This window comes from Myotis daubentonii, chromosome 16, assembly GCF_963259705.1.
Source record: "Myotis daubentonii chromosome 16, mMyoDau2.1, whole genome shotgun sequence".
NCBI classification, from domain to species: Eukaryota; Metazoa; Chordata; class Mammalia; order Chiroptera; family Vespertilionidae; genus Myotis; species Myotis daubentonii.
This window is the reverse complement of record NC_081855.1, coordinates 41,087,155-41,099,281: the sequence shown is the minus strand read 5'-3', so window position 1 is coordinate 41,099,281 and position 12,127 is coordinate 41,087,155. Positions and strand designations below refer to the sequence as shown.

General features: G+C 38.5%; 1 protein-coding gene across 2 annotated transcripts in view; it reads right to left on the bottom strand.

The window, feature by feature from the left end:
- Positions 1–5,221: 5,221 nt before the first annotated feature.
- Positions 5,222–12,127, bottom strand: part of GNA13 (G protein subunit alpha 13) — a 30,369-nt gene continuing 23,463 nt past the window's right edge. For both annotated transcript variants that reach the window (XM_059670080.1, XM_059670079.1), the window contains one exon: positions 5,222–10,891. In XM_059670080.1, the coding sequence (XP_059526063.1) occupies positions 10,319–10,891 (573 nt within the window). In that variant the 3' untranslated portion in view covers positions 5,222–10,318. The remainder of the gene's footprint in view (positions 10,892–12,127) is intronic.

The window sequence follows — 12,127 nt, the reverse complement described above, 5'->3', positions numbered from 1 at the left end:
GGGTGAAAAAAATGTTCTGAGTTATGTCTTATGCTGGGATTAGCAGTTTGGGCCTCTTGTACTGTGGAGCAAAGAGGCTATTTATTCAATAAATGGATCACACAAAGGCTGGCGAAAAAGTGCGGCCCCCGGGGCTTCAGGAGGCGAGGACTGTGGCTGAGTTGAAAGCATCCTGATGCGGTGGATCTGCCGCAACTCCGCCCCGCATGCCTCCTGGTGTGCACCCCACTCCAGCGGAGGCTTTGAAGCTGTTTTCAGATTTACACCACCAATGAGGTTATTTTTTTTTTTCTAACTATGAAAAATGTCACACGTACATTTTGAAAGAATAGCATAATGAACAACCAATATTTTCCCATTTGCTTTATCGGTCTCTGCCTATCTCTCAGGGAGAGTTCTTGCTGCTCCCCCCACTCATAAGCTCCACCATGCTCCAGTGCCTTTGCACATGCTGTACCCTTGGCCTAGAACAACCTATGCTGTATTCATCTTCTAACACAGCCTTCCATATTTTTGTTGTCCCTATTGAAGAGTGAACTGTTTCCCCTCTTTACTTCTAGTGCCTTTTCTACGCATTTCTATCTATCAGGCATGCAGCCTCATGTCCAGGTCTATTTAAGTCATCTTCAAAGGCCCAGCCCAAATGCCTTTTCCTCCACAAAAGTGATTCTGATTCTGTCTGGATGGAGGTAATTGCCTTTCTCTGAAGGTCCACAGCACTCTAGCTTGTGCTCCTGAGTGGCATTTATTACTGTATGCCTTGGTTTAAGACAGATGCACCTATAACTTCTCCCCAACTAGATTTGTGAGCATGTTAAATTCAATTCCGTAACCGGATCATTTTCTTATCACCAGTCTCTAGCCCGTAGGGGACATAGCTGACATTTCATAACTTCGGTTACATTCTACAAATATTTTTTTGAGCACATACAGGTATCTAGCAAGCTACTAGATTTGGGGCATGGAGAGGTTAATGAGACACACACAGTGACCTCTGCCTCGGAAGCTTATGGGCTGTTCTTTAGGTCAGAGTGGGAAACAAGTAATTGCACATGTATGACTGAGGCACCAGGCGAACCAGATGAGCAGCTTTCAAGCAAGCACAGAGAGGCTTATACACTGCCGATCCAATGCAGGGCTGCTCTTTTGCTTTTAAAATGTTGATTGATTTGTTTTCTTAAGATAAAAATAACAGATGTGCTTCGTAAAAAATTTAAAAAACGGAAAAGTGTAAAGAAGACAAAATGTCTTTTGATTGCCATCACTCCTTAAAACCAAAAAGTTAACATTTTGGTGTGTATTTTCAATCTTTCTTTGCAAACTTGTGTGGGGTGATTGAAGGTTCACATTCTTGCATTATTGTTTTTAGAACTCATATACTATAAAATTAACTTAAAAGGTGCGACTCAGGGGCTTTTAGTGTAGTCAGAGTTATGCAACCATCACTACAATCTAACTTGAAAATGCTATCATCATTCCCCCAAGTGCCCATCCCTGTCAGCACGCACTCCCCATCTCCTCTACCACCAGCCTCAGGCAGCCACAAATCTGTGTTCTGCCTGCTCTGAACATTTCACACAAATGGAATCATATACTTGTAAAGATGAAGCCCTTTTGTGTCTGGCTTCTTTCACTTAGCACAATGTTTTGAGGGTTTCTCGATATTGTAGCATGAATCAAGGCCTTCATTTTTTTTAATGCCAAATAACATTCCATTGTATAGCTATATCACTTTTAGTTTATCCAGCCACCAGTTAATGACATTTGAATTGTTTCCATTTTTTGGCTACTATGAAGATTCATGTACAAATTTTTGTATGGATGCGTTCAATTCCCTTGGGTTTATACCTACGACTGAAATTGCTGGATCCCATAGCAACTCTGTTTAACATTTTGAGAAATTGCCAATCTTTCCAAAGGGCCTGTGCCACTTTACATCTCACCAGCAATGGATGAGGTTTCCAATTTCTTCACAGCCTCACCAATACTTATTATTGAGCCTTGGTTTTTGATTTGTTGTTTTTGTTTTTGGTTGTAGATATCCTGTTAGGTGTGAAGTGGTATCTCATCGTGGTTTTGATTTGCATTTCCCTGATGGCTAATCACATTGAGAGCATTTTCACATGCTATTGGAAGCTCACTTATTTGCACAGTGCTACCGAAGTCTTGCTTACATGAGGACCATGATAAAGACAAGTATTAAGTCACCAGTGAATAAAAAGGCCTGAGGTTTGGAAGCCAAGTGCCCCTTCCGGGTGCTGTTCACAGATAGTTCTGAGCTGCCTTTTGTAAATAGTTACGTGGACACCCATGGACACAAGCCCTATACTACCAGAGAATGTCCCCGGACACACACAACTAATAACAAAACATCCCCAAATCTAGGTACACAGGGGTAAACTTAAGTAAAGCTTAATTATACAACGCAGAAATGAAATCTTATTGACTTCTATGACTAATTGGGTAAAAGTATTTACTATCAAACTGGGAAGTATGCATACAATACTACCTATCCACAAAACACAAGATCAGATTTTCAATGTTTCTGTTCCGTTCTATGGTGCTGCAGGAAAGTGCAGTTCAACTCCTATGAAAATATGGAAGGCCTTTGAGATGTTGGATTTGTGAGAACAGCGGAGTGTTGGCTGGAAAGGGTAAATACATACTCTGTGCCTTAAGTGTGCCGAGTTGGAAAGTCACCTGTGACACTGACAGTGATATGCACTTAGAAAGGGCTATGCCCTACAGTTTACCTGTCTTAAATTGATGCTCATTAATTCTGTATGGCTGGACAGCCAGTCCTTACTCTTAATATATTTCTCTTTTATAGCATCTTCCCCCAAACTGTAACCTGCTACATATACACCGGGATCGAATGTACAAAATTTGCTTTAATATATGATTTCATCAACATTGCCAAGCCTTGGGTGCTCTTTTTTTCAAAATAAAGTTCTGATGAAACCAGCCAGTTAAATCCCACAAGGTTGACAAGAACTGGTAATTTCTGTGTAGAATAAATGAAAAATTAAACACACATACACACGGAAAAAAACAACTACACTTCTCTCCCAAGGCCAGTGTGTTTGGCCTTCAGTTTTATCTTATAAACTTGTTCTCTCTTCAACACTTGACATCAAGCCTAAGTCTAAAGCTGCAGTGTAATTTCAAGAGAATGATCAACTTTTAAAAACGCTTCATTCCTAGTGTTCCCTATCATGCACCTTCATGGGGAAAAGAAATCTACACGCTCCTCCACCCAGTATAAATATTCATTGTGGCCACAATTTCCCTCAGTATTCTCATGGCCAACAAAGACAGCTTCACACAGATGCCGCGTTGTTAGTTTGTATGCAATGCTTGTTCGAGCTTTGTGTCTTGATGTCCTTGAAAAGGGATGCTTGTGTAATAGAGTTGCAGTGTTCTCATAAGCCCTCCTCATTCCCATTACACGACTGTATTTCAGGTACCCCACTAATTTGAGGGAAATGTACAATGTGAATTTTAAAACACTGCCCTAGGTCAGTGGTTTTTGAGGACTTGCCAAATTTCCCATCACCAACACAAAACTCTGGTTTAACCTACAAACACTTGAGTTTCCCGCATTCTTGAGACCGTAGTCTCTCTTTTCCCTCCCAACAAGTAACATTGGGGCAGTGGAACAGGTGATTTCAAGAGAACATCCTGTGTTAATGGTGTCATTGTGCCAACTGGGCCAAAACTTTCCTAGATAATAGTTTGAGTTTTAGCAATTTCCTTTGACAACAATGAATATTGCTTTGTTCCAGCAATAACATAAGAAGACTTCTTGGTTTGTTTTGGGGATTCAAATGCTCCGTTTAGAGTCAATTTAAAAGATCTTAAATCTCAAGCCTTTAATGAGTGACCTGTTTCCAATCTACAGAGTTCTAGACATTTTTAGATTTGTAGATATTTTTAAGTCCAAACTTTTCTCTTGGTTTCTTTTGGGGCCAACAGTGAAAAGTGTTAATGCTGAGGCCTTGGAACAGAATTTTTAATTTGCCAGAAAGGCCTGGAGCCAACCAGCCTGGAGCCCGGCCATTGCCACCTGCTTTGCAATCCCAACTGTGGGGAAAAGCCCTTCAATCTGCTTTGGGGAAGAAAAGTTCATGCTCAGCTTCCAACCTATGCCAGTTTAGAAAAGGTATAAATATGCCAACGTTTATTTAACACCTTCTAATTTAGCTGATGTTGTAAAGGGAAAAGATGAGCGGTATGCCTGATAGGATTTTGAGAATGGTACTTTACCTCTGTGGTTCCTAAACACTTAACCCAGTCTAGTCATGAGAAAAAAATAAATAAATCAAAGATCCCAATAAAAGGATAATCTAGAAAAAAAAACAGGCATACCTCTGGGGTACTGTGGGTCCATTCCAGGCCACCACAGTAAAACGAGTAGTGATGTCTTGCTAGTGGAGGGTCTTGCCTTCGATTTGTAAAAAAAACTCAACGTCTGTGAGGTGCAGTAAAGATATGCCTGTACCTGATCAGTATTCCTCTTCCTCAGAACTGCCCAGGCCATCAAAACGAGGAAATTCTGAGAAAACAGCAATAGCCAGGAGGAGCCCGGAGACATGCCAACTAAATGAAGCCTGCTGTCCTGGATGGAATCTGGAACAGAAAGGGACATCAGGGAACAGCTACGGAAATCTGAATAAGGAACGGGCTTTCGTTAGTATTAAGTGTGCATGTCAGTTCACTAATTACGACCAATGTACCATAAGAACGCCAGGCGTTAACTGGGGAACTTGTAAAGGGAATGGAGAACAGGAGAGTTCTAGTATCTTTGCAACTTTTCTATAAAATAAAACGTATTGAAATATAAAACTCAGTGGTAACATGTTTGTTTTTAAAACACCATTTCTGGACAATGGACACAACAGCATTACTTCTGCAGGTGAACAAACTAGGAGCCCAGAAACACCATCCTGCCAATTTCAGCAATTTAACAGGATCACAGAGAAAAATTCCCACACCAAAACGTATTAAGAGTCTGGGAACTTCCTTGGATGAAGCCCACATCTCCATCCTTAGTAAGGAAACGTTTATAGAGGAATGCTAAGGCACAGTATTATTGGGAGAGCTGCCGAACTAGAGAGTTCTGTGCTTTAAAGTCACCAGGTGAAACTTTTGCTTTCAAATTTTAAGTAAATGCCTGCTTCACATTTTACATTTAGCAAATAGTTTAAATAACAGCATAGTATTGCATAGTTTATAAATGTTTATTAAATGTCAGTAATCTTTACAAAGCAAATATTAAAAGAGGCAAAAATTCTGCAAAATATGTACAAAAGTAAAAAGCCTTAATAACTAGTAACTCATTTTATAAAACCCAACTGTCCTTGCCACTTTCAGACCTCCTTTAGAAATAATTTATTGCCAACCCTGAACTAAAGCACTGACAGAAAATAATTTACAATATCAGATAATGCGCTTAGTTCCTGGAAAGTTATAAAAAGATATATGTATAAAAAATCCTAAGCCACAAATACTTTTATACAGAACTAATACAAAGAATGTTTGGTTGGGTACAGTATTATGAGGTTGTTACAAAATATACTTTTTTATAAGGCTCCTTGTAGTAAATGAGTTCTCCCCACTGGATAGTAGTACTGTACAGAAAAGCCAGTGAAAACATTTTCTACTTCTGCTTTAAGAGGTAAAACAAAAAAGGGGGAATGTTAGTTTGTTGCATTTTTACATATACTTTCCATGAATTAACCCCTCACCCCATCAAATAGGCATGACTGAGGACAAATGTATCACTTACTATGCCAAGAAATATATAAGCTTTTAAAATACAAAGGCAAGGAAAGTAGCCTACTTCTATCATGATATTCACTGATTGAAAATTTATGCATAGTGAGTCAGCATACGTTGAGGCATCTGGCAATGATCATTATGAACAGATTCGAGTATGTCTCAAAACCTCTAATCAACCCAGAAAATACTGCCCTATCATTAATGCTTTTTTGGTCCATATAAGCTCTGGCATTTGCAATCAGATGGCTAGACCTGGATGAAATAAGAATGAACATATTTATTTCAATGCTAACTATACATTCAAGTACAGACATAAGCATGCTAGCAGTACAAACACTGTACTCTATATGATGTTAAGAATCACTTAACTGGCTAAGGCTAATATCAATGTGGTGGTACTTGAAAAAGCCATGAAAGAGCCATGAAAGCCAACTTGTTTAAAATGCTCAGGTTTAGTCTTATACTTCAATTTCTAGCATAAACTTATTAAGCCCTAGCCTCGTACCATAAAATAACGGGTATGTATTATTTGGGACGTGGAGACACATACACACCCATTCCCATACCATCCCTCCCTTCATGTTTACTGGACAGAAAGCCAATCTGTGTCCTATCATTTTTTGTTAGTAAAGCAGCACATGACCAGATTGTCGGTGACTAATGGAACTTAACCTGTTGATATGACAGGATAAAGTGGCTCAGCACTAAGTAGATCTCCAACTGAAAATGACATGTGCAAAATTTCTGTCCTGATTCCTCAAATAAAACTAGAAGAAATGAAAAGGTAACAGAGTAACTTTCTCTAGATTTATTAGGGAGTTTGTTACAAATAGTGAACTGAACTTTACAGGCACGATTCCATGAATTCAAATAAGAGTTAACACTGATAATTTAGCTTTCTCATTACATATACAGAAATAACATTGCTACAAATTTGCAATGGAGAAAATCTTGTTGCAAATGGCTTGGTTTGGGGTTTTGTCTAAATGTATCATTATATAATGAAAGCACCAATTTGAGGGCTTCTCAAATAGTGATTTGAGTTTCAGAACATTAACTTGGTAACTTTATTCTTCATCTAAATAAGGCATAACTGGATATGTGTATTAATGCTGAAAATACATTTCATCAAAAGCATAAATACAAGTATTTGGGTATACATTGGAAGTTAAGATTTATTTATTCCTTCTTACAAAAAATTATAGGACATATGATTTCTGTCAAATCTAAATTAATATTTCTAGTCATTTCTGGTAGTAAGGTCATCTTACTTCCTTCTACTTTAAGCCAACCACTGCCACCAACTGAACAAGGATTTCCCGAAACAACCTCACTAGAGCGATTCACCAGAGGCTCCTAACTTTGTAAAATACATGCCAATGAAACTTCAAAGAAAACAAAATAAATAAATGGCCCCTTTTCACTCACATTGCCTTCTCGGATTGCGGCTGCACTACAGCCATCCAGTGCCCTTTCCAGACAAGATTGAAATGAAGATTTAAACTTAACACAGTATTTGGCAGAAAGCAATGGTTCAGGTTATTAAAATAATACTTAAGCAGAAGTGGCACGCTTTGAATTATTTGGATCTTCAGAAAACATTTGACAAAACCCTTTTCCTATATGAAAATCAAGGCCCAAATTTGTGGTGTTCTTTGATTTGTAATATAAGGCAACTCTGTATACTACAAAGTTCTTCAAGGTCAACGAGAATATTTTGTAGCATTTCTTAAGAATTAAACAAGAAGACATTCAGATTTAAGAACAGAATGTAAGAAAATTAGGCACATCTTATTCCAAATAATCATGAAGTCTAAGAAAATCTTAACACATGAAAGAACTTTAAATCATGTTTTTAGAGATTAGGGGTAAATTGGCATAGCTATGAGCACCCTTTTAATTTTGTTTACTAACTGTCACCTCCATCTTCATATAGTGGTATTTCAAAAGGATTTGGTTTGCATGATATAGGTATAACGACTCCTTCAACCAGTTTAAAAATCCAGTATATAAAAAGAGTGGACTAAAGCATTCAGATTGAACTTCATAGTTCTACTGAATGTCTAAACAAGCCAGCCATTAAATATAAGTAATTTGCTGCCTCAAAGTGTATTCTAGATTTTACCGTAAAAGAAGGTTGACTCTGAGACATCACACACATCAGGAAAGAAAATCACAATTGCCCAAAATAATACCATATCTGTTTGGTGTTTCAATGTTTCTTGTTGGTAGCCAATATGGGGAATCTGGTGATTTCTGCTTTGTCAGGCAATATTTATGGTTCACGTCACAAATCTTAAATATAACATAAACAGACCAAGTGTCCTCTTCACATAGGGAACTCACTTCAGCCCCTCGCTGGAATTAATGTTTTGACCATTCCATAAAACCAATAGCTAAATTTACACACAGGCTCTCCACCACACAGTCCAAATGTTACTGTGCACATGATATTCAGAAGCACTGAAATTATTCTATGAATTTAAACAAAGTATTCTTTTTGGCAAGAAGCACTAGATGTTTAAACATGCATGGACACTTGCATTATCATGTGGGCGACAGGTCTGGAGGTCATATATCACCAAGGCATGAAAATACTGGGAGTGACTATGGATGGAACTGCAAATGCAAGCAAAGTCAGGTATGCAAGAACAATCCCTGGTTAGCTCAGAGAAAAGCCCTATCTTATACTAGACAGCAAGACAGACCAAGAGCCATTGTCGTAAAGGTGGGTGGCTCATAATGTTCACCCATCTTTCAAGAACTTCCTCGCCAAGAAAATACCTGAGAACCCAGTCAGCTATACAGTAAAGTGACGAATATCACAGTCTTAGTCACAATTTTCAGGAAAAGGAGAAAAGCTGCCATTTTCCAAACTGTCCCCAGCCTTGTCCATCTTTTCCCTAATCCAATTCCAACACTGCACTTACCCTGCAAGCCAGGATTTTCAGTACTGCAAACCAGCCATTCTGAAGAGTCTGCTGTGAGTGTATCTGGAATCAAAAAGCTATTGCATGGGTATGTTTTCATTTGGTAAGAAATGGAGGGAGGTCAAATGCAATCAGATGTTGGTGTGAACTAAAAATATTATCTCGTTCTCAGGAATATCCTTAAAACATTCCAAATGCACCTCAATAAAGCTGGAATTTCATAAATGAACATGCACATACTGTGCTTTTTTAGTGGCATACCAAGAATGAGTAGGAATTTGAAATGATACCTTCTTGTATCTTGAACAGTTTGATACAAAAATACTGCAAGCTCCAAATGAACAACAAAAAATCCCAAAAATGCCACTCTCTGAATTAATGGGAATAGACAGGAGAGCAAAAGAAAAGCGTTTGTGATGGTACAAAATGGTTTCCTGCCCTAACCGGTTTGGCTCAGTGGATAGAGCGTTGGTCTTCGGACTCAAGGGTCCCAGGTTCGATTCTGGTCAAGGGCATGTACCTTGGTTGCGGGCGCATACCCAGTAGGGAGTGTGCAGGAGGCAGCTGATCGATGTTTCTCTCTCATCGATGTTTCGAACTCTCGATTCTTCTCCATTCCTCTCTGTAAAAAATCAATACAATATACTTAAAAAAACAACAAAACAAAAACAAAAGCAAAATGGTTTCCTACAGTAAGGCCCCCAATAATCTGAAACAGGATTTAAAAGTCTGAGAGTAAAACACATAACATCTGGAAAGGTTATGTTTATTTAGAAAGTTCTGTTATCAAGTTGCTTGCAATTTTTAGTTACTGCCATTGCCAAGATGTTTCACATCTGACACTTTTATTACATGTTTAAATATGAAAAGGGTAAATTGTATTTCACTCATAGCTTTGACCAAAACACTACATATGGCACTTGCTTGCCTTTTGCTCCCCCGTACCATTTGTGATCTTCCATTAGCATCACACCGGAAATCCTCATGTAAACTTTAAACACTAAAAACATTACCTTTAGGAACCACAGAAATTTTAAAACAAAACAACTGTTATGCATGTAATGAAAAATACATGAAGGCTAAATCTGGTGAATCTATAGAATGTCATTCCTAAGATCAAAATTTTTTCCAATAGCCATTTCAAAATAGGTCACCATAAAGCTAGGCACGAGTGTTGCTGCTATGTGTCAGGCAGACAAAAGGTATCTTATTTGTTTTAGAACTGAATATTCTCAACCTCATACTACAAATACTCAAGGACACCTGCTATACTTGGCACTACAGGACAATTCAGTTTGAAAGTGGAAGGTGTTAAAGCCTGAATTATACCTCGACTGAGGTTTGGCAGAAAATTACAACTCCACTCTAATGGAAGCCATAGCGAAACCGATCAAAGCCTAAACTTCAGCAGATATTGGCAATATGTTGTTATTCAAGCAGCTTTCAGCCACAAACCAAAGTCTGCAGAAGAAGGACTCAGATTTCCAAGAACTTCAACACAGCATCAAGATTTTTCTAATTCCTGTTGTAAACTATTTGAAAAAACAAAACAAACAGAAAACAATAAAAAAGACAAAAAGGCATTAAAACAGCAAGTCTTTTGTATATCACTGTAGCATAAGCTGCTTGAGGTTGTCATGAAGAATAGTATCCTTCACGTCACGGAAAACCAGGCGGATGTTTTCGGTGTTAATAGCAGTGGTGAAGTGGTGGTACAAGGGCTTCTGCTGCTGGTCCCGGCGTTTGTTACGGAAACACTCCACCAGGAATTTTTGGACGTCTCTTAAGCAGTGGGGATCCCCTTCAAATTCTAAGAAATAGTCTTTGATGCTCACAATTTGCACTTTCTCCTCAAGCAAATCTGTCTTGTTTAAGAAGAGAATTATGGAGACATTGCTGAAAACCCGGTTATTGACAATTGTTTCAAAAATGTTCAGAGATTCTGTAAGGCGATTGGTCAGTCGGTCTTCCATAAGCACCTGGTCAAATTCACTTGAGGAAACAAGGAAAAGTATTGATGTCACACTGTCGAAGCACTCAAACCAACGTTTTCTTTCTGATCTTTGACCACCTACATCGACCATTTTAAAGGGAACATTTTTAATTTCAAAGTCGTATTCATGAATGCCTTTGGTGGGCCTTCGGGCAAGCAGAATATCTTGTTGTGATGGAACATAATTCTGGGGGGGAAAAAAACAGCTTTTATACTCAGGAACCAGAATTAGAATTTTTAATGTTCTACTAAGTGTCTAGTGAACGGATATGCAAGCAAAATTATCTTTTTAACATGTCGACACCTCTTAATAATACTAAACCATCAATACTATTATTATTCCAATTATACAATGCCAAATATATTAAAATGTTAGTGTACGACGACCGGTTCAAAATTCACTACAAATGAGCAGCACCTATTTTTTTTTTTTTTCATTCCTGCTCAAATTTGAGTAAGGTCTTATCTACCAACTGCTGTGTATCTGCCTTCAGTATAACTCCCCACCATAACCCACTCTTAGTTTCAGCCAACTGCTCATGCATACACCTGCTCCTGAGGTCTGAATGTCAATTCAGGAGGATCACTTCTAGGTTCTGCCTCCCTCTAATCCACACTAAACATTCCTTTACCGCCTCAATGACTAAGACCCTCTATGCTGGTCACTCCATGTTATTATCATCGCTGCTGTATTACAAACATAGAAAACACTTCCTCTACTGTAACTCATGAGCTGACTTTACTTGGCCACTTTCTAGGTCTGTTTCCAGGGTATGGTGTAGTTGTGTTCCAGCTGTCTCATCTACTGACACAAGTAGTCATTTACTCTGTCAGCACTTCTGCCTGTGAAATGAAGGTGACGATTGCTTGCCTACCTGCCTCTAAGGGACAGTTTATGCAAAGGTTAAATGAGCCCTTCTCTGTGAGCAGGCTCAGACAACTACCAGACCCTGAGCAGACAGAAGCTGCTGGTCTCACGAGTCACTGGCTACCATACCAGTGCCTTTGTTATGCAGTATAACTGACTTTCTCTCTTCTTAGGCTAGTATTTTTCCAGAACGTTGACAAAGCTTTTTGGCAATACTGAACAGAAGAGCCTTAAATTCTCATCATCAAGGTCAGCATATTTTTTAGAATCAGGGCAAGTTTTTAAAAACAGTTCTGTTATTTGCAATGCTACATTTTATGTCTTTCCAAATAGTGCAATATGATTCTGAAAGTGTCCTTACAATGCGAATTGTAAACTTATCTCCTGAAAATAGGGTGTTGAGAGTAAAGGAAAAAAGGAGGCAGTTCACAGTTACCTGTAATTAACAGCCATTTTATTAAGTAACTCTGGGACTCCAAAGTATTGGCATTTCCAGGTTTCCTTCTAGCTGTTGTTCACATACCTACCTACTTTACATCGATGGATTAATGTGAT